We start from the raw sequence: 23,256 nt of genomic DNA, 5'->3' as shown, positions 1-23,256 counted from the left end.
CTGATGCTGAGAGACAATTCTTTTTAAAAGATAAGTCTTTTAAAAAAGGATCGATAAAGCAAACAAATAAAATAGGAATAGTAATTATAATATTAGACAAAATAGTGAAAAATATTAGTTGCAAGAACAGATATTTTATATTGACAAAAATGTACAAACCATAAAAGATTTCCTACATTTTTAGAAATCTAAAATATAACTTTGAAATATATACAGTAAATACCAAATTCAGTCCCCATAGCACAGTGGGGGGTATGAAGCAATTGTTTTAGAAATCTCTTTTAGATCAAGCATATAAAAATTAAGTAATTCATAAAAAAAATGACTAATCCAGTTGATCTAAGGGATAACTATAAAGCTATGTACAGAACCCCCCCGGATATTTACAAAGTGTTCTCAAAAAGCGATATTGCTATTGACATTTTGTTAGGTCAGAAAAAATGATGCTGTTTAAAAAATGTGTTTACAGTATTGTGGTTATATTTAAAACTTAGTCTTTATCTTTTAGAGATACACGATTTTGTGGATAAATGATGCCATGACAGGGACCTGCTTCAAATGAAACTAGAAGGGAGAGTGGGTGGCGTATAGACTCGATATCAGTTAGGCAGGAGTTGATGACTGAGGTCCCTGGGTGATGGGTATATGTTTGTTCGTTGCTCTATTTTCTATCTCTGTACATGTCTGAAGATTTCCAATTCAAGATGTTTCTAACAGGAAACTGTCAAGTATTTAAAATGAGTAAGTTTTAGTGGGAAAATATTCACTGTATCATGATTTATAAGAGAAAAAATTAGAAAATAACCTTAACGTGTCCTAGCACATGAAGTTTAAATGACTTATGGAACCTTCCAACCAGGAAACACTCTGTAGCCATTCCAAAGGATGATGAACATCTTTTTACACACATACGGAAACATGTTCAAGACATATTAAGTGAGAAAGCAAGCTGCAGATCTCTGTCTTTCCCTCTACTCTTCCAGCTCTCCCACTCCAACCCTAAGACATACAGAAGAATGTAGGAAAACGTCAGAAAAGACACAGTCCAAACTGTTAGCAGTGATCGTCTCTGGGAAGAAGAATGGAATTAGCAAGAGGCAGAAAGAGAGGTGGAGGATGAATATCTTTCACTTTTTACTTTGTCTACTTCTGGATTATTTCATTTTTTTCCCTAAAAAGCATATATTTTGAAATTAAAAAATGTTCATAAAAAGGAAAAGAAAACTAAATTGAGACTTAGCAATTTCTCTTCTATGGTGGCATATCATCCTAGTTGCATTCACTCGCTAAAAACTTCTAGTTCATTGTGTGAAAATCAGTTAACACAAGTTGACTATACATGGCTAGGAATATAGTAAGAAGCACAGAACACTAGTTAGGAAAGTATACTCAGCGCACCACATCCGGCCACGATCTGACATCAACTCAATAATCGGCATTCTGTACAGTCCTGACACACAACAAACTAGCAATGACCTGCAGGGACTTGTGGACTCTTGTTATAAATACGCTTATTAAAGTCTGCTCGGTTATTTTTGTTTTCCAAACACTGCGGGGAGTCTATTCATGTTTACCTTCAGCAATTTGGCAGTTTTCTTGTTTGATCTGCGCTAACTTCAAGCAGATACTTAAATTTTCAAAATACTGAATTCTTAATAATCCGGAATTCAAAATGACTCTGTGTGTGTGTGTGTGTGTGTGTGTGTGTGTGTGTGTGTGTGTAACATCCTTTCAGCATCTTTCAGCTATGTAGCATCTATTTATAATGTTTGTTAATTCAGGTTCGACAGGGGTGTTTTCAAGCTAACATACTGGGAGCATTTGGACATTTCACAGCATGACCATTTGTACACCAATCTATGTATTTTTTATGTATTTTCGTTTCTATGTATTTTTGATGACTGAGTATAGAGGCATCACTGTAGGCTGAAAACTGCAGTCTCAATGACGTAAAAGCTAAAATGGGGACAAGGACCTTCTACTCCAATGCTTTCCACTTAAAGGGAACAAGAAAGTTGACAGGTCATGCTGAGGTCACACTGTGCGGTTAGCGGCAGTGGAGCCTGGGTTCCATGTTCTATTGAAACATATCAACACAGCCCTCTGCCTAAAAGATGATGTGGTTTTTGTGGTTTCTTCCAGGTCTGGTAATTGGAGATGTTTCTGGCTCCTAATTCTCAGATCTTTGGAAATCATTTTCTTGAAAAGAGAAATAATGCCTGGGATACAGAATACACTCAAAAAATGCTAACTAAATGATTGTAACATAGAGTTAGAACTCTTTAATAGAAGCCTGAGATTTGGGTTAAAATGAGACAAGGGCCTTCTTATCTGAAAGGCAAACTATTTTGGTTGATTCTCCTGAAACCTCCCTAAGACTGGTTATCTAATATGTTTAATCTGCATCAAACCTTTTTCTGGTGGAGCCAATTCAGTCTCTAGTATCTGCTTTGTTAAGTGTATAAAGAAGGTGAAATGTCAACTGATGTCAGTTTATCATTGTGACACTATCTCAGTTTTGTGGAAGAAGTAGGAAAAAATATCAGCTAAAATGTCAATACCTTATACAACTGGAACAACATACATGACTTGGGGCAAAGCAGTATAATGATGGATGCCAGGTCAATTTCAATGGTTGGGAGTGATATTTATTCAGGACATCGTGTGCTTACATACCATAGCATGGAGACGGGAAGTCAAAATAATTCAAGTGTTTTAGATTCTCTGAGCATGTTTCTTAATTCATTTAATCCTCACAACCACCCTGAAGGCCAGACATTCATCCCACTTTAGAGACAGAGATGAGACTCACGGAGGGTAACTATGATTTTAGAGCAAGCCCCAGACAGAGTTTGGGAATTTACTAAAGTCTGCCTTCTCTAAACTCTGTGCATTTTCCAGGACACATGGAATCTTTTACTGGAATCCTGAGTCCCGCAATGGGGCTGTGAGTAGTTTATGACAATATACCCAGTGTTTGTCCGTATGAGATACTTAATAGAAAGATGGTGGGACCAGGTCTGTACATGAAGTACAGCAGCCACTGCTGTCGGAGCTGGAGGTGTGGCAGGGGCCACTGAGGAGAAAGCTGACGGGAAAGGAGAAGCTGCTCAGGGAACAGACAACAGGTGGCTTTGGAGGTGGAGGCTGGCGTTCTAAATGCAGACAGTGACGCTTTCCAGGCGGAAGGCAGGGCCGTGACGACGAGGCTTGCGTCCTGCCTTCTGTGGGTACTCTCACCAGACTAAAAGTTGATCACCTGTTTTTATTACTCAGGGTTTAATTTTTCTGAACATAAAAGTAGTAACTTCTGATAAAAATGTGATTCATCTTCTGATAAAAATTCGATTCATCTTATTAAAGACCTGTGGACACTCTTTTAGAAGGCTGAGAGGATCCCAAGATCTTGTTTAGAATTTAGCAAGAAATGTGAAAGTAATAAGATTAAAGCTTAATTCACACTTACATGCTCAAATGAGGGTTTAAAAATAAATAACAGGACACTTTGGCAGAGTAACTAAACTTGCAAGGGGCCTTCAATCTGAACCTCACTCAGCCTGTGATGGAAACAGTCTTCCTTCTCGAATTCTAACGGAAGCATCTTAGTGTCCTGTAGTGTCTAGTATTTCTAAAATGTTTTGAAGGTATTTTGTACAGTATAACGAGTGGAGAAAGGCTCAACAGTAGGCAATGATTAAATAAATAGGGCACACATGCTGCATTTGTGTAGAGTGAATCAAACATAATTTTAAAGGTTATATAGAATGAAAAATCATATGAGCAGAATTCAAAATAGCATGTATAGTAAGATGACAACAATGTATAATTATGAATGAATGGGGAAAATAATATGCAAAGGGGAAAAGAATTGTATTGTGGGTTTATGATTTAATACTTTTTAAAACGAAATTTTAAAAAGTAAGAGATCCAGCAACATTTAAAAAGTAGTTTAAAAAAAATACTCCATGAAGAACATAATTCAAAAGTATTGGCAAAACCATACACACATACATATACCATATATTATATATAATACATAGTATTTCATAGTATTACTATGTATTATATATAATATATGTAATTACCATACACACATACATATACCATATACTATATATAATACATAGTATTACATAGTATTATATATAATACAGACATATGCCACATATTACATATACTATATACACATATATACCATAATTATATAACACACGCACATATATATCATATAGTATATATAATACCACATACACATAAATACATATATTAGACACACATGTATCTATGTATATCAGATATTAGAAAGGAAAGGAAAAAAATTATTAGAAAATTGTTTTATATTTTCTTTTTAGATAATAAAAGTGCTTATGTGTTGTACAGATGTAGAAGATCTTTAATGTGACTTTTGAATTATTTTTCTTGTCTTTCAATTTCTTGCATGTGAAGTGAGGTAATGAAATATATACCTTATTAGTAAAATTCGATAAGAAGTTTGGGAAATAAAAATTTAAAAGTCAAAATCACCTACCATTATTCCACACTCCAGATATCTACCCATTAGTGATATTTTGGCTTTTTTCTTATGTAACATTTTCTAAATATAGCTATATTTTTTTAGCATAATTGGGAATGTAGTGAACAACAAGTTAGCATACTACTTTATTTCAGTTAATAGTGCCCCCAAAGATTTTCCCCAGGCCCTTAAATATTCTTGGAAACATAATATTTGTAATGGTTGATTAATAATTCTATGATTTATTTAACCATTCTACTCTTCCCTATTAGAATGATGAATTGCACATACTCTTATATGAATCTGATTATGTCCTGATTATTTCTTTATATTTTAAATTTCTATTAAAAGAACCTATTTTTAAAGATTTATTGAGGTTTAATTTACATAAAAGTTTAATTTACATAACTTGATTTAAGTGTACAATTAATGACTTTTGATAAATATGTATAGTTTCTCTCCCACGACACCAGGTGGGAGAAAGAGAGCTCGGTGTGTAGCTTTCAGTGTTGGGCACCTGAGCACTAACATTAAGAACACTGCAGGGTAAGGAGGGGAAGAGGTTGTTTTCTCTTTTCCCCCACTCATCTCACCTATGCATTCGATCAGCATTTCGCGTGTCTCTGTGTGTGTGCATGTGCACACACCCACACACACCGTCGCGTACCTTTTACTTTCTTCTTACTTCATCTCAGTCAGTTAGCTCAGGAACAACACTATTGCCATCTTCAATCCATCCGCGAGTCAAAAAATTACCTGGCTCACATGTGAGTAACGCTATGATATACTTACCTGTACGAACAGTCAAGAGTTGTGATACAATCTTATCTAGTAAATAATCAATACTAGTAACCCACAATCTTCACAGTAGATTCTATATACTTCCCTTATTAAGTCTGATTTTTCCTCAAGCGTTAGCCTTCAAGTTGATTTCACATGTGTGTGCACATACACACATATACAAACACATACAACCCAACCACCCCCAAAATTCGAAATCGTTGATGATGGGAGATGATTTAGGCACAGCCAGTGAAAAAAGAGGCATAGTTTTGGTGGAGAAGAACGTCTTTTAAGGCAACTAAAAGAGATTAAGCTGTTAAGAAATAGAATTATGGCCAGTCTTACCTTCCTATTCCTTAGGATGAAGGTGACTGGGGTAAGCTGAAGTTTGATCGACTTGCTCAATCACTATGCCCCTGAATAACTGTGTGTCTCCTCACTGCACATGCGAGAATGGAGCTGTGGGGTATTCCGGGAGTTCCATGCCAAGGGGAGGCCACCAGTCATTCCCTATGTCTCTCTGCTAACCCTGCTGTGCCCTCCTCACCCGGTCCTACCTTACTCTGCTTCCAGTGCTCAGAAATACCACTGCTTTTTTGCTCCAAGGAATGCAGAGAGCTTTAATGTACAATACAGGGCATGGCCTTTTCTACTCCTGGGACTTCCAGCTTCTAATCTCTCTCATTCATCCATCCAATCATCCATCCAATGAATGTTTACTGAGCGCCCACTAACCTGCTCTATGTTCAGCAAGGTCTGAGGTGCAGGAGCACAATGAGGACAGAACAGCTGGGCGACGCTCACAGAAACTTCTGGTGCAGCTGTCTCTGCGCCCATCACCTGACTCCTTCATTCTCCACCAGCTGGTCGTTTGCCCTCCGAGATAAAACCTTCCCCCAATTCATCCTCGGTTTAGCACAGATAACTTGTGCTATCTTTTCTGCTATCTCCGCTTCTGAATCCTCTCATTCCCGCTGCCATCCTAATCCCATCTGACTGGACCTTTCACGACACTTCCCAGAGCTCTCTAGTCTTCGTCTGACGGGGTCCCTCGTGTCCGTTTTCCTTTTCCTCACATTTCAGTTGCAAGCAACCTCCTGCTACGAACCTTCCCAGATTAGTCACGCCAGCTCTGGGGTTCAGCAACCTACTTTATTAAGCTAGACACTGAGGGACATAAGGGTCACTAAGTTTCTTCCGTCAGAGAGCTAAGTGGGGGCAGCAGACACTAGACCCTGCCCCTCCTGTGCCTCAGGGTATTTTTAAAATCGGGTCGATTTATGGTGAATCCACGTCTGAGTGCCAAATTCTTTTCTGTTAGCGGGATAACCGGCAGACAAGAGCCAGGTCTGCTCTCTCACCTGGTTGGAGCTGGTTAGAGCACTCACCTAACCAAGACTGGGGTCTTGGGCATCTTCTTAGACACTTTAAAGAAACTAGTGTCTCCTTTGTTGTCAGTGAAGTGCACGCCGGCCACGCTGGTCACGAGGTTCCCAGGGAACGTGAAGAGAACTCTTTCATCATCGCCTTGGTTGGCCCAATCCCAGGCTTGGCCTCCAATGAGCAAGCCCCCTCCACGTTTCATGAACTTGACCAACTTTTCAGTCATGGTTTCGTTGTAGGCATCAATACAGTAAACTCCCAGGGAGTCTTTCACTTCCGGCTCAATCTTCGCCTCCACCCCAGAGCCCTCGAGGATTTTGGCCAGAGGTGCCAGGGATGGGTGTACGCCAACGGGCGCCCCAGGGGAGGAACAGAGCCACCCCACTGCATTGAGGAGAAAGGGAGTGAGCTGGGCTTCCACCAAGTAGTCCTCGTGGGACACCACCACCAGGCGGCCTCGGCCGTACGAGGACGCAGCAATGAGGACCTGGCCCATGTCGTTCACCATCACTGGGAAGGAGGCCTCTCCGATAAGAAGCAGTTCACATGGGATGGCATCTTCGGGGACATCCCAGCTTGTTACTCCGTTCATAAGGGCCTCGAAGGCAGCAGAGGGAGTCGCCATGGCTGGACTGACTTCTGCAAAGAAGAGAGCAAAGACTCAGCTTGATGAAGACTGGATTAAACAAACAAACACATATAGCAAGCCAAGCAGTTCATTCCTCCGCTGGCTGCCTGGGGCAATTCTTCCGGTTACCCGGATGAGACCGACATTGTGAAATGCCTCGGGCACTCAGCGGGAGAGTCAGTGCCTCCCATCCGGGAGGCCCCGTTGTACCCCGTTCTCTTAAACGCTTCTGGCCAAACTAAAAGAGCTCGGCGCTTTTCCATCATCAAAGGAAACAAATGCAAGTGAAGAATGAGGGCAGAATTGTGTTCCCAGAGAGACATGTGTAAGTCTTAACCCGCAGTGAATGTGACCTCATTTGGAAACAGGTCACATTCACAGATGTCATCGAGGTAAAGGGAGGTCATACCGGATTTGAGGGGGCCCTAATCTAATGACTGGTGTCCTTCTAAGAGGAAATTTGGACACAGACTCGGATACACAGGGCAGAATGTTATGAGAAGAGGGAGCCGGAGACTGGAGCGTTGCATCTACAAACCAGGGCACGCCGCAGATGCTGGCAAACACCAGGAGAGAGAGGGATGGAACAGGTTCTCCTTCAGAACTTCTGGAAAGAACCAGCCTTGCCAACAGCTAGATTTCAAACTCCTAAGCCTCCAGAACTGGGAGAGAATAAAGTTCTGTTGTTTGAAGCCACCCAGTTTGTGGTAATTTGTTATGATGTCCCCTGGAAACTAAATACAATGCAGCATGTCCCCTCACCCCCACTTTACCCTACTCAGCTCCACAATGAGCTGACTCAACCCAGCTTGGGGAACCCAGAATTTCAGTCTGAAAATTCTAGGTCCTCAGAAAAGGTTCTTTGGTCATAGTCACAGGCTGGGGAGAGGAAAACAGAGGTCCACTGCGGCTCGAATCCAGCTCCCAGACAACCAGAGGCAAAAGATGAATTGTGAACTTATGGCAGATTCTTAGCTGCACCTGGACACAGCGGAGAAAGGATGTGTACCCACAAAAATCCTCTGCTTCTTCTCCACAAGTTCCCCACTTAAGGATGCTCTACAGTCTGATCTCCACTACGTGCACTTTACCGAAACGGTTCCCCCAAGGACAGACACGTTTTCGTACTTGGGACTTCCAGGGCTTGTCATCCTCGCCAACCACTCCACTTGGTGGCTCTGGACAGTGCTTCTCTCGCTGTCCCCGAGGCTCCCGCCGCCTCTAACCTTATGGCTTGAGCCAACATCATCATCTGCCACCTCTTGAACCATTTACTTCCTATCCTTCCATTACCTCTTCTGAAAATCCTTACATTTCTAGCTTTGGCCCTTATCTCGTTTCTGTTTCTTTTGTCGGAGAAGGTGCTCACCCCTGAGGCAGTGTGGAGAAGCGGTTACGCACTCGGCCCTGGAGTCAGCCTCTGTCTGGGGCTGAACCTCAGCTTTACTGTCACCAAGATTGGGTGACTCATCTCGACCTGTTTTTCTCATTCATTAAGTAGGGATGACAGCACTGCCACCTGAGGTTGTCCTGGGGGTTAAGGGTTAAGTGCCTTTTGATGATTTATCATACATATGGGCATTCGATTATTTATTATATCTATGTACATGCTTACATGTCCATACGTGCACATATATATGTATACTTGCTTATAATTATTTGGTTCAGAGTAAACTATTGAAGTATGCACATAATGGAGAAGTCTTATAAACAAGAAAAAAAACACCTAACCCAACGTTAGATTTTACAAACACTAGATTAAGTTTTTATTGGTTCTGATTTTATAGTTTTTGTATTTTGGAGCCAATACTAATTATTTTTAGTCCTCAGGTGTGCCTATGGGCCCTTGGGAAAGTCCGTGGCACAGGCACTGTGCCTTCCCCAGGCCATAGATTTCGAAAAGGCCCTGGGTCCTGACACAACTAAGAAGCTTAAAGGGTACACTCTCTGACTGGTGGTGGCCTCTGAAAGCAAAGAGGCCCTACGTTTATGCTTTCCCTCCAGACTCGCTCCTCTTCAGTAAGTCATGGGAGCTTGATGTCCCGAGCTGTCAAAGAGGGTGGCCTCTGCCCCGGAGTACTGCCGAGTAGACACAGTCAGCACACAGCTGGTCAGCGAGAGCTTGTCCCTTCCCTGCTTCTCCCGGTGTCCGCAAATAACCAGAGTCCCAGCTGTGTCCCTTCTCCCACCTTCTCCAAACCCAGTTGGTCACAAGTCCTGCTAAGGTTGTGTATGGCTTCCAGTCATGCTGCCATTACGTTTGTTCGGGTCCTCAGTAATTCATTCCTCGACTAGACGGATCCAGTTTCTCAGTCACCGGCATGGCATCTGTTACCAGTATCTGAAGGCAGCGACGGGCTTATTTCCTAGAACAGAATCTCCTGGCCTCGCCTTGGCCCGCAGGGGAAAGTCTGAGCTCAGCCTGGTGGGGCGAGGCCTCCAGGGCCCGGTGCTCTTTACTTCTCCAGCCCTATCTCCCGCCACCCACCCTCTCCCACCACCCAACCCTCTGCAGTTTCCAGAACACTGGGCCTCCCTGGACATGCCCTGCTTTCAAAACGTGAGATTCTCTTCCCATTCTCTTTATTTCCTGCTTCCTCTCCCACATCTTTCTGTCTACTGAAATCCTATCCTCCTAAGGAAAGATATTCACAGAAGAGGAAATCGAAATGGCTGATTAGTTTATGAAAATATGATCAATCTCACTAATCGGGCAAATGAAAATACAATGCATGTCGTCCGTAAGACTGTCAGAAAAAGAAGCCAGTGAAGAAGGAGAAAGAGGAAAAGGCAGAGAGGGGGAGAAGGTGAGGAAGACAGAGGCAGCTAATAATGTCCCCCATCCACAAGGCTTTGGGAGCACTCTCACATCTGCTGGAGGGACTGAGAACCTGACAGCCATCTGACAGCGGCAACTCAGTGATCCCTCTTCTAATAACCTTTCTTACAGAAACGAGCAGCAGTACTGAATATATACATACAAGGATGCTCTTTCCCACACGAAATGACAAATGGAGACAGATAAGTGAAAACCTAGAAGTGGAGATAAATGACAAGGAATGTGTCCTAGAACCATTTTTGAGTCCCGTGGGTACAGGATTTCAAACCCAAAGCTACACCTGTTATCCACACATCCCACCCCCATAGCCCACTGTGCCCAACATAAAACCCTGGGGAACAGCCCCCCCACCAGCCATACCCTGGAAGACCTGTCCATAGGACCCCTTGTCTCTGGGCTTATGTCACTGCTGGTGTCGATATTTCAAACACACCCGGAACAGGGAACTCACATTTTCGTCTCTCTGGTTGTACTGAGCTAGTTCATGGGAGGAGAAATATCTGTGAAGTGACAAAGGGATGGGCAGATGGCTCAGAGATGTGAAAAGCAAGGGACCGGGGAGGAAGGTTTTTCCTGATGGGACCCGCCTTCTACCTTTCTCCAGGGCCAGCCTAGTGGCCGGATGTGGGTGGGGTTTGGCTGGGAACGCCCAAGCTCCCCTCCTCTCTGCCAGTTTCCCCCTTTCCTGCACTGAGTGAGGCCGCAGTGCCAGCCTTAGTCTGATACCAGTGTTGTGTACGTGGCAAGGTGTTTGAGAGGGAGAATGATTGAGTCAAGCATGATAATCTGCATTATAGAATATCATGTAGCTATTACAAAGGGTGAGTTAAATCTATTCTGCATCTGCCTGGGAAGATGTTCTAGATATATTTTATATGAAAATTCCAAAACACTATAATATGTAGGACAGAAGCCCATTTTTGTATGGGTGAAGATAATAATAGTAGTAGTGCTATTAGTAATTTTAATACAGTACTTACCAGGTTCTGGGCATTATAATAAGTGCTTTACATAATTATTTAATCCTGACAGTAAGCTTATGAGGTATGTATTATCACTGCCTCCCGTTTTACAGATGGGTAAAAAACAAACAAAACAAAAAACCTGATGGCCAGAGAATGTGTAATTTGCTCACATCACACAGATGGTAGTGGCGGATCCAAACCCAGGAAATCGAGTCCTACAGTCCACGTTCTTAAGAAATAGATAAGCCTGTTAAGTACCAGGATTTTATATACACAGAAAAACTGTGGAGGCTGCATTTCAACACGCTAACACTGACTGCATTAGGAAGAGAAGAGGTGAACAGCATTCTTCCTCTTTATACAAGTCTGCATCCTTTAAATTGTTGTATTACTATCGTAATTTAAAAATAGCACAGGTAATATAGATTCGACCAAGTAAACACACGTTAAATGATCACACATAGAAATGATTAGATTGATCCAGCGATCCTATCTCACTCGATTAAAACGTCTCCCTTCATCTCCCAACGGGCTGTACATCCGCCCACCCATAAACCTGATTTCCTCCTGTGCGGGTTCCTTGAGCTTTGGAGCTGGTTCTGTCCCCACTTTAAGCAGCTCTGGGTGACTCCGACACTCGACTTTCAAACCAAATGCTTCCTCTTTGTGCCTGAATCCGTTTGCCTTCCTAGCTTGGTGAGCTCAGATGGACACAGCCTGGAGAAACCCCTTTTATTTCTCCCGCTAAGTTCTTCATCTTTGGTTCTTCTTCCATGGACCCTGTTTCTCTCTCCCCCAGGCCCACCAACTTTCTGGAAAGCCAGTCGCCTCCAACGCCGAAGGTACCCCAGGCACAACCTGTAACTCAGGGAGGCTTTACAAATCCCCTATCCCTGCCACAAAGTGGCCCCAGGGCACCCAAATGGGGTTCGCCTTTCAGAGATGTATATGGAAGGGAAGGAGGGTGGCAGGCCTGTCTGGCATATTGCACCACATCCTGCATCATACTTTGCTTTCAAATCCCAAAGTAGGGCAAGTGTCTGAGGTTAGGGGACATGTTTTGTTCTTTGGATTTTCCAGGAGAATGAATAGTCTGTGGATGGATGACTGAACGATGGATGTAAGGTGCGGGTGTAAGGACCAAGCTAGGTTGTCTTCTCCAGCAAATTGCTACTCTGGCCTTGAAAAACGATGACCATTACAGACATCCAATTCTGTAGGTCTTCGCTTCCTCATGCTGTTCTCTTCATGAACCCTTGTTTCCTTTTCCTTATATGCCCCAAATCTTTTCCAATATCCATCAACTTCTTTTAAGCCAGAATTAGGGTGGGTTCAACCCCTTCTTTTGCATTCTGTCTGTTCCCAGGGCAATCTTATTTCATTTTCACTTAAAAATGGTTTAATTCATACTTTAAAAAGAGTCTTTAATGCACGTGGAAGAATACAGTTGGTAAAATAATAATAAAATATTTTGAAAATTAGACTCTCATATACCAAATGCTCAGCTTACAAAACAGACCATTACTATTATCTTTGGAGGTCTGTTTGTGGCTCTTCCCAATCAGTCCCTCCCCCATTCCCATAAAAGTAAGCACGATTCAAGACTTTGCTTTTTCTGTACCCCCATTTTGATCTTACTACACCCCTTCTTAATTCCTGAGTGTTCCTGGGGCCCTCGCTCTCTCTCACTCATATTTGCTCACTTCGCTCTCTGCAAAACTCCCAGGAGAACAGCAAAATGGAGGACCACTAGCTCAGGAGCGAGAAGACCTGTTTTGTTTTGTGTTTTTTAAGAAAAATCCTGGTGCTGCCTCTTACTAGCTGTTTTTGATCAGCCTGCCTCAGAGGGTGTTCTATCAAATGGACGATGCTGGAGACAGGACATTCTACATTCCTAGGGGCTGTCAGCGTTAAGTTCTGGCGAGAGACCCTTCACCCCGCTTTCCTCTCCACGCCCTCGCTCAGGCTAGCCTTTCCTCCCCAGGCCCACAAAGCGCGAAGTCGGTGACGTCAGGGGAGGAGGGGGCGGGTGGAGGTGGAGGAGTCGGAGCAGCAGCGGGAGGCGGGCAGCGGAGAGGAAAAGCTGGGCTTGGCAGGGCGTCGTGGCCCGCTGGCACAGTCTGGGAGGGTCGGCCCCTCTTCCACGCACAACCAGGGGGCCAGGGCGAGTGGGCGAGGGATCTCGGTCCCAGACACGGTGTTTGCACAGATCAAAGGGCAGTAGGCCAGAAGCGATGCTGTCACGAGCCACCTGTGTGACCCCGAGCCGGCCCTGCCTCCTCCCTGGGCCACGGTGTTGTCATCCGCTAACGCTGCGGACTAGATGCAGCTCCTCCTGGTCAGGCCCGTGCGCAGCTCGACGACACAAAGCAGGCAAACGAACATCAGATGTCAGACCCCGGGAGGAGCAGCGCTGCGGCGGCCGCGACGCAGGCCCGAGAGCGCGGCACGAGCGCCGACAGGACCGCGGCACCAACGGCGACGGATTCTGTCGCCGGCGGGGGGCGGCGCCCCCATCCCCGCGGCGCGCGTCCCCCGGGTCCGCCCGCGCCCCCTCGGCCTGCGGCAGCGCCCGCCGTCCGCCGCCGCCAGTCCTTCTGCCGCCGGCCAGGCTTTCCCGGGGGGACCACTCACCTGGTCGCCCCGCCGTGTACAGGGGGGCAGGGCTGGGCGCAGAGGGGATGCGCGTTCCGACGGGGAAGGGGCTCCGCGGCAAGCAGCGCGGGGAGGACGAGCGGGGAGCAGGGAGAAGGAGCGGGGGTGGTGGGGAGAGGAGGGGCTCCCGAGCTCCCCTCCTCCTCACTTCCTCCCGGGCGGGATCGAGCCCGAGGGGCGGCGCTTGGCAGGGGACAGCGCTTCTTTGTGTCGCCGGCCCCGTCTGCTCCGCACCGCGGCGGCGGCCCCCATCCTGGCAGTTTTCTTAGAGACATAAACTTCTCTGACTATGCACGAGTAAGGAAACGGCTGCACCAACTATAAGACATCCTGCGGAACATTACTCGGTTCTTTGAAGAGCTTAGATCTCCATTCAATTAGAGGAATGTTCTTGAAGTATTGCCAAGGAGAAAATGAAAACTCTGGAAATTGCCGAATATGCTTTCATTTTTATAATAAAAAATAGCTCCGCGTATATTTGTATTACGGTGGGAGACGGGCAGGCTACAGCTCTACCTGCTAATACTGTTTAACCTGGGAGACAGCTGAGGGCAATTTTGTATAGCTCTACATTGTTTGCATTGTAAATTAAAAATAAGAATATATTTCAATAAACAATTTAGTCTTCAGTGTACATTTCAAACCCTATTCCTTTCCAAGTCCTTTCTAATAGTCAGTTGACAACTGTTGCCCTCGTCTATGAATTGCAACTCCCTACTTCGTGTGGTGACTTCACTTCAGTCTGGTGGCAGTTCTAGCAAGTGAAATCCAGGGTAGTATAGTGGTTAGGAACTCAGATTGTCACCAGATGGCCCAGACTCAGATCTCAGGGCGACACTAGTCACTCAGGGCTGAATGACTGAGCAAGTTACTTAATTCCTCTATGCCCCACTTTCATTATCTGTAAAATGGGGATGATGAAATGGGTACCTACATTACTGATTTATTGTAAGTTTTAAATTAGGTGAGCGAATCCTTATACAGTTCTTATATGAATGGCTGGCAGATAGTAAGACTATATGAATGCTTGCTAAGTTAAATAAATATTCAGGTTGTCCTAAGAATCAATACTTCGTGTTTCAGGAAAATGCATCCCTTTTACTCCTAGCAAGGGTTTTTGTCCAAATCCGAGTCAGACTATACTTCCTTTCTCCATCTTCCTTCATCCCCTTTCCTCCAAACTGACTCACATGAACAATAATCAGGAGGGGGTTGTGGGCAGGTGATCTCAGTGGCAGAGTTTACACCCAGGAAACAACAGGAACAGAAATCTAGATCTTGAATTCAGGATCCTGTCCCTTCAAGGACCACCTGAGTGACAGTGAGCAGTCCTTTATCTTCTCCAGGGCTCAGGGTTCTTGCTAAACAAGGAGGGCTGGTGACTTGCTTGCTAAGTCCCTTTCGGGTGTAAAATGCCAAGACTAATAGCACCGCAAGATAAAACTCCAAAATATTGTTTCATTAAAAAAAAAAAAGAAAGAAAATGAAAAAATATATATATATTGCTTATATCAAAATTAATAAAAGAACAAAAATATACATGGAAAGAGGACCACCTGACTTACTTCTGAGGATGGGGACATGAGATTTGGTGGAGAAAAGATTTTAACGGTCAGGTTTTGTTTCTTAGGAAGGAAGACACACACACACACACACACACACACACACACACACGCACACGCACACACACGCACAGCCGAAGCAAAGGTGATAAAATGATATCTCTGATAAATCTGTTTTCTGCATGTATCTGTAGCTTTGAAATATTTTATCATGAAAAATGTTTTAAAAGGACAGGGATATATCAGACTCCTGATGGTTAGGTTCCTGGAGAAAAAATGCAGCACACAATAATTAACAGCCAGAGAGGTAGGGGGAAAAAAAAAAAAAAGGCAGAAACAGACATGGAGAAACCGCAGGGATGTCTCTTTGAAAGACATCTGCCTCCTTAGGCCCAAGCGGTCTCGGGCCCCAAACCCGACAACCTTCGCAGCCCTGCAGGCGCCCCATCCCCTGCGCTACCCCGGATCCTGGCCGGGTCTCTCTCTCTCCCACTCCGGACCTGCGGGCTCGGTCAGGGCACCTGGGCCTGCTCGGGTTCCAGAAATCATCCGTGGACCAGACTCACCGGTTGTCCAGCAATTTCCACCAGGCTACTTCGGAAGGGGAAGGGACTCCTCTGCTGAGACGAGACGAGAAGAGGGGACAGACAGCCTGGGGGGTTGGAAATCTGTGGCCGTGGTGGTGGGGGTGGGAGGCCTGTCAGGGGAGGTGGGCTGCGGTGCAGAGGTGGGCGCGGAGGGGGCCGATCCGGCGGCTGATTGGCGGTCGCCGCGGTGGCGGCGGACCCGCCCCCTTCCCCGGACCGCAGAGGCCCGGCTTTGTGTCAGTATCGGAGCCGGGAGTGCGGCAGGGCCATTTGTTGAAAGATAAATCCGTGAGACTGTTTACCAACGAGGGTGGGGTTGATACATTATGATAGATCTTTATATAAAATGATACACAACTGTGTACAAGGATGCCTTAAATCTCTACATATTTGCTAGAAGTGAGGCTATATTTATATTCATTCATCTTTTAGATAAACATTTAACGTGGCAGTAAAAGGGAGAGCTGGCATATTTGTAGGAAAAACTTAAAAAATATTTTACATACTTATATAAACACAGAAATTATATGAAAAAACATACAGCGAACTATTCGAATCAGTTACTTCAGACAGGAAAGAGGAGCTTACTTTTAAGTATTTTTTCTTCATATACCTCATTAAAATTTTAATAGTAATATGCATTATTTTGTGATGAAATAAATTTAATCAACTAAAAATAGATAAAATACCCTTGCTCGTACAGCTTTCTCCCTGTGTGTGGGTTTCTTGAATTTGTTCCGAGTCCTGAGTCATTTTAATCAAGTTAGAGAGAGATCCAGCACTTGCTTTTTGAGCCAGCGCCTGGCTTCATGCCTGACCAGGTCCTGCCTTGAATTGGTGTCTGCTCATCTGGCTTTGTGAGTTTTTCTTTAGAACTTGGAGAAAAACCACTTGTCTCTTTTCAGGGCTGGCCCCAAAGCCTTGAAAGATTTCTGGGGCTCTTTTACATTCTCCTGGCTCCTCACCTCTCACCACCCTGCCCCTGGTTCTTAGGGTACCTAAGGAGGAGGTGTCCCCAGACCAAACTGTCCCTGGGAAGAGACCATTAAAAAGCTTTCTACCCGACCACAAAACAGTGTCCAGGCTGGACCTTCCACTGGAACGTGGAGTCATTGGTAAAGGGGATAGTGCACCACGTCCAGTATTACTTCAGGTTTTCTCAAACCAGAGTAAGCATAAGCCAAGAATGGTGCTTTATTCTTCTTTAGTTTTTCCACTTCATGTGGCCATAAACGTATGCTCTGTAATGTCCACTTGGTAGACAGATGAACGAAATAGATGAATGTGGGCTGAGGAAAGCAATCCTAGGATCCCCCTCAAACGAAACAAACAGCAGCTCCATGTAGAAAACTGCTCAAATTACAAATTGCCTGTACTGCAAATTTTCTCCTTCATGTTTTTTTTCCTTCTTTTTTTTTTCTTCCTTAAGCCTTTGTTTTCTTTCCATAGCAGCTGGTTCTATCCTCTCTTTATCTATTTCAGACTCCACATTACTACTTCGATTTTAAATCCTATATCTTTCTCTATTTCTAATTCCCCTAGAGTTTTTGTTTTTCTTTCTAGTTTTTTTTTTTTGCCCTGAGTAATAGAGATTGCCACGAAATGTTTAAAGCACTGAAATAACTTTTGAGATATTAAGTTCTGTAAATACTCAGCAATATAGAAATGAACGAAAAACTTATTAAAAATCCATACTACAAAATATTATGCATTTCTTCAAAAGGATGAGCACAAGTCTAACCTCGAACGCTTTCAATATATATTTTCAGTGATAAATTTATGATCCTACTTTTTCGTTTATGTTTATCTAACAGGAAAAATAAGGACATATTTGGTGAACTCAGGAAGTGGGGAGGGCTGACTGGTAATTTTTTTCTTTAGACATTTTGTATTTTTGAAATGTTACAAAAATCATTTTGACATAAAAAATACGACTGTTCAGTAACACCACTCTTAGGTACACACCCAATAGGAATGCATACACGTGTCACCAAAAACATGCACCTGGATGTTCCAAGCAGCACCAGCCAGCCATAGCCTAAAACTGGAAACCACCCAAGTGCTATACTCCCTGCGTTCTTTCACGCAGTGCCACACAGGCATTACCTTCTATTACAGGAGTCTTGAAAATGTTATTTTCAGACCAAAAACACTGAGAATTTACCATCAGAAGATCTGCTTTAAAGGGAATTCTCCAGGTTGTATTTCAAGGAGAAATAAAATAATCTCAGCTAAAGAATCTGAGATGTAAGACAAACTGGCGAGAGACTTCCAGTTCTGGCATTTGAGAAAGGACCTTGTTTGGAACAACCCTCCCACTGAAAACTGCAATGAAAGTTGGATGAAATATCAACGGAAGCCTCTAGGAGTAAACAACATGAGCGGGGCTTGAGAAGCTACGATCCCGAGGGAAGGAAAACAGGGCAAAGGAGTTCCACGTTCAAGATGGCTTTTTCTTCCTCCAGGGCATTTTCCAGTTTACACGGCAGGGTGACTGAGGCCAAGCTGAACGTGTCAGTCTTACTGGCTCGAGATTACCAAATCGACTGGGGCTGAAAGGGCAAAATTTCAAAGAGGACGTCTCAGAGAAGCGAATCTAAAAATCTACGTACACATTCCCCGGAAGTCACTGGCTGAGTCCTCAGCTGTGCATGCTCAGGGAGAGACCCCACAAAAGAGTTGAAGAAAATAGTGGCAAAAATGCTAAATAACTGAGCAGTCATTTCAGTAGTTGTACTGTTCTGGGAATAAACAAAGCAGTGGAGGTCAAGTCTCACCAAAGTAAATGACTCTGAGCAAAACACTCTTTCAGTTGACATATGAAAAATCTATAACATGTGACTAAGAAGGACATCTTAAGAGTAAGAATTATGCTCCTAGAGAATGGAAAAACCTGAAATGGACCAGTTCTAAGAAACCTTGAAACTAACCTTTGATAATATGAAATTAATCTGCTGGTACTTTATCTGTCCCGCACCCCTGAAAAAATCCACTTTGAAAGAAAATAATATCAAGCAGAAATTTTCATTGATGGTGTTCCACATCCAATCAAAAAATTTAGAGGGAGGTTAAAAATCAGGATAAATTTCCAAGAACTCAGGAAAAGGAGATAATAGAAACAGACTCACAGGTAGTTAAGACATTTGAGTTCTTAGGGACTGACTTTAAAATAACTGTGGTTAATATGTCCAAAACAGAACAAGGCTGGAGAGTTGTAGTATAGAATGAAAACTCACAAAATGAGTAAAATGGAAGTGTTGGAAATAAAAAAAAATCATTGAAATCAGAAATTCAATAATTGGATTTAATAGCATATTAGATACAAATGACCAGAGAATCGGTGAACTGTAACAAAGTTTACATAGTTTTGATACCTATAGAAGGTATCCAAAATAGCATACAGAGGGAAGAAAAGCTGATGTCCAAAGAGAAAAAAGGATATAGAAAGAGCATAATGGAATTATGAGACATGGTAAAAAGTTATGACATATGTGTAATTAGAGTCTCAGAAGAAGAAAAGAAGAATGAAACAGAAGCAAATGTTAATAATTAATGACTGAAAATTCCTTGAAATAGATGAAAAACATCAAAACTCAAATTGAAAAAAACTCTATATTCTCTAAGTAGAATAAATACAAAGAAAACTATACCTAGGCACATCATAGTGAAAACCAAATTCAGAGAGAAAATCTGAAAATCAGCCAAGGCATAAAGGATATTTTTCATTCAGAGAAATAGTAATACAGCTGGCTTTTCAAAAGAAATGATGGAAACGAGAACACAATGGAATTGCTTAAAAAAATTTTTTTTTTTCCAATTTAAAGCTCTATGCACAGCAAAATAGAAGGCAAAATAAAGACAATTATAGATAAACAGAAGCTGAGAGAATTTGTTGGCAATATAATATCAGAACTACAAAAATTTCTTTGAGATTAAAGAAAATTATCCCAGATAGGAGCCTATATGAAAGAAAAGAGAATACTTTTCTTTCATATAGTAAATACAAGTTAATATTGACTGTTTTAAGCAGATACAATGTCTTGTGAGATATAAAAGCATACAAAAATGAAATATACAATATAATAACACAGCTGCAAGATAGAGATTAATGAAAATAAACTGTTTTAATGTTACTGCATCGTTTGAACTTTACCCTCACCCTGATACCAAAGCCAAAGATACTACGAGAAAAAAAAAATTACAGGCCAACATCTTGATGAACATAGATGTAAAAATTCTCAACAAACATTACCAAACTGAATTTAGTAGTACATTGAAAGGATCATAGACCATGATCAAGTGGGATTTATTCCAGAGATGCAAGGATGGTTCAACATCAATAAATGTGCTACACCATATTAAAAAAATGAAGGATAAAATGATATGATCATCTCAGTAGATGCAGAAAAGCATTTGACAAAATACAACATCCTTTTAGGACAAAAACTCTCAACAAATTGGATCTAAAAGAAATGTACCTCAAGATAATAAAGGCCATATATTACAAGCTCATAGTTAACTTCGTACTCAAAGGTGAAAAGCTGAAAGCTTTTCCTCGGAGATCAGGGACAAGACAAGGATGCCCACTCTCACTACTTCTTTTCAGGATCGTACCGCACATTCTACCCAGAGCAGTTAGGCAAGAAAAAGAAATAAAAGGCATCCAAACTGGAAAGGAAGATGTTAAATTGTCTCTGTTTGCAGACAACATAATCTTATATATAGAAAACCCTAAAGACTCCACCAAAACACTATAAGAATAAACAAATTCAGTATGGTTGCAGAATATAAACTCAGTTGTGTTTTCATACACTAATGACAAAGTATGTGAAAGGGAAATTAAGAAAACAGTCCTATTTATAAGAGAATCAAAAACAATAAAATATTTAGGAACCGATTTATCTAAGGAGGTAAAAGATCGGTATATTGAAAACTAAAAAACATTGATGAAATAAATTGAAGACACAAGTCAGTAAAAAAATATTCTGTATTCATGGATTGGATGAATTAATAATGTTAAAATGTCTATATTACCCAAAGCTATCTGCAGATTCACGGCAATCCCTATCAAAACTCCAATGATATTTTACACAGAAATAGAAAAACCAATTCTAAAATTCATATGGAACCACAAAAGAACTCAATTAGCCAAAAAAAAAATTTTTTTTTAATTAGAAGAATAAAATTTTAGGCATCACATTGCCTGATTTCAATCTATACGACAAAGCTTTAATAATCAAAATAGTATGGTACTTGCATAAAAACAGACACATAGACAAATGAAACAGAATAGAGAGCCCAGAACTAAACCCGCACACTTCAGCTGATCTTCAAAAAAGGTGCAAAGAGCACCTTTTCATTTTGAAGAGAAAAGACATTCTCTTCAAAAATGGTGCTGTAGTAACTAGATATACACATGCAGAAAAATGAAATTGTACTCTTATCCCACACCATATACAAAATCAACTCAAAATGCATTGAAGACATAAATGTAAGACCTGAAACTGTAAAGCTACTAGAAGAAAACAGGCAAAAAGTTTGTTGACATTGGTCTGGGCAATAAAATTTTTGGATATGACCCCTAGAATAAAGGCAACAAAAGCAAAAATAAACAAGTGGGACTATATCAAACTAAAAAGCATCTGCACAGCAAAGTAAAGAGCAGAGTGAAGGGATGACCTGTGGAATAGGAGAAAATATTTGCAAGCCATATATCCAATAAGGGGTTAACATCCAAAATATATAAAGAACCTAAACAACTCAACAGAAAGAAAACACATAATCCAATTAAAAAATGAGCAAAGGACCTGAATAGACATTTCCCAAAAGAAGATATACAAATGCCTAACAGGTTATGAAAAGGCACGCAAATCCACTAACCATCAAGGAAATGCAAACCTAACCACGAGATGTCACCTCACACCTCTTAGAAGGGCTAATATAAAAAAGACAAAAGATAAAAAGTGTTGGTGAAGATGTGAAGAAATGGGAACTCCGTGTACTGTTGTGGAAACATAAATTGGTAGAGTCAATACAGAAAACAGTACATATAGATGATTCTCAAAAAGTTAAAAATAGAAGTACCATATTATCCAGCAATGCTACTTCTGGGTATATGTTCAAGGGAAATGAAATTGGCATCTAGAAGAGATATCTGCACTCCCATGTTCATTGCAGCATTATTCAGTAGCCTCAACATGGAAACAACCTAAGCGTCTATCGGATAAAGGATAAAGTAGTTGTGATATGTACATACAATAGAATTTATTTAATCATAAAAAAAGAAGGAAATCCTGCCACTTGCAACAACATGGATGAAACTTGAGGGCATTTATGCTAAGTTTTGAAGTAATTCAGAGAAAGACAAATACTGTACTACCTCACTTATACGTGAAATCTAAAAGTCAAATTCATAAAAGCATAGCATTTATGGTGGTTTATGAGAATAGCATGGTGGTTACCAGGAGCACTGGGGTGGGGAAAATGGGGAAATATTGGTCAAAAGTTGCAAAGTTTCAGATATGTAGGATGAATAAGCTCTGCAGATCTAATATATAGCATAGTGACTAGTTAATAATATTGTATTATTATGTACTTGAAATTGCTAACAGAGTAGATCTCAATTGTTCTCATGAATAAAGGGTAAACTATGTGAGATGATCACTGTTAATTAGCTTGATTGTGGTTATCATTTCACAATGTATACATACATCTGAAGATCACATTGTACACTATATACACACATTTTTTTTGTCAATTATACCTCAATAAATGTTATGAGTTAAATGTGTTATTTGATTAGAGTATTCCTAAAGCATTCAACCTAAAACATTAGAACATGTAACTTCCAAACAAGAAGAGGAAAAATTGGGAAAGAAAGAAAGGAGACGAATGAAAGAAGGAAATGAATGAAAAAGATAAAACAGAAAAATAAACCCAACAATAACATGGTCGAAATAAACCTAATGGTATTATTAATCACAATAAATATTCTAAATTATTCAATAAGTTATAAATTATCAAACAATTTTAAAAACCTAGGATTTAAAAAATACAGAAAAGTTTTTGAGACATATACTTAAAACAGATTTAGAAAGATTTAAAGTCAAAGGATGAAAGATAAATGAGGTAAACACCAATCAAGGAAACCTTAATTTGATATCTGAATTTATGAATCAAGGACACCTTCATTTGAACACATTAAGAATTTAAAACAAAAGTTATTAATAGGTAGCCAAAATATTGTATCCCTACATTATAATAAAATTTTCAATGTACTCCAATTCACTAATAATATGACTTCAAAATATATAAAATAAAAATATACAAATCTATAATGAG

The 23,256-nt window shown here is 41.5% G+C and overlaps 1 protein-coding gene across 1 annotated transcript in view; it reads right to left on the bottom strand.

Moving 5' to 3' along the window:
* LOC105304128 (TRPM8 channel-associated factor 1) overlaps positions 1-23,256 on the bottom strand; it is a 53,162-nt gene that overhangs the window by 24,546 nt on the left and 5,360 nt on the right. The window contains exon 2 of the mRNA XM_023522058.1: positions 6,685-7,318. Within this exon, the coding sequence (XP_023377826.1) occupies positions 6,685-7,304 (620 nt within the window). The 5' untranslated portion in view covers positions 7,305-7,318. The remainder of the gene's footprint in view (positions 1-6,684; positions 7,319-23,256) is intronic.

The sequence above is a fragment of the Pteropus vampyrus genome, unplaced genomic scaffold, assembly GCF_000151845.1.
Source record: "Pteropus vampyrus isolate Shadow unplaced genomic scaffold, Pvam_2.0 Scaffold329, whole genome shotgun sequence".
Taxonomy (NCBI): domain Eukaryota; kingdom Metazoa; phylum Chordata; class Mammalia; order Chiroptera; family Pteropodidae; genus Pteropus; species Pteropus vampyrus.
The sequence above is the reverse complement of the archived record's forward strand: the minus strand, read 5'-3'. Positions and strand labels throughout refer to the sequence as shown.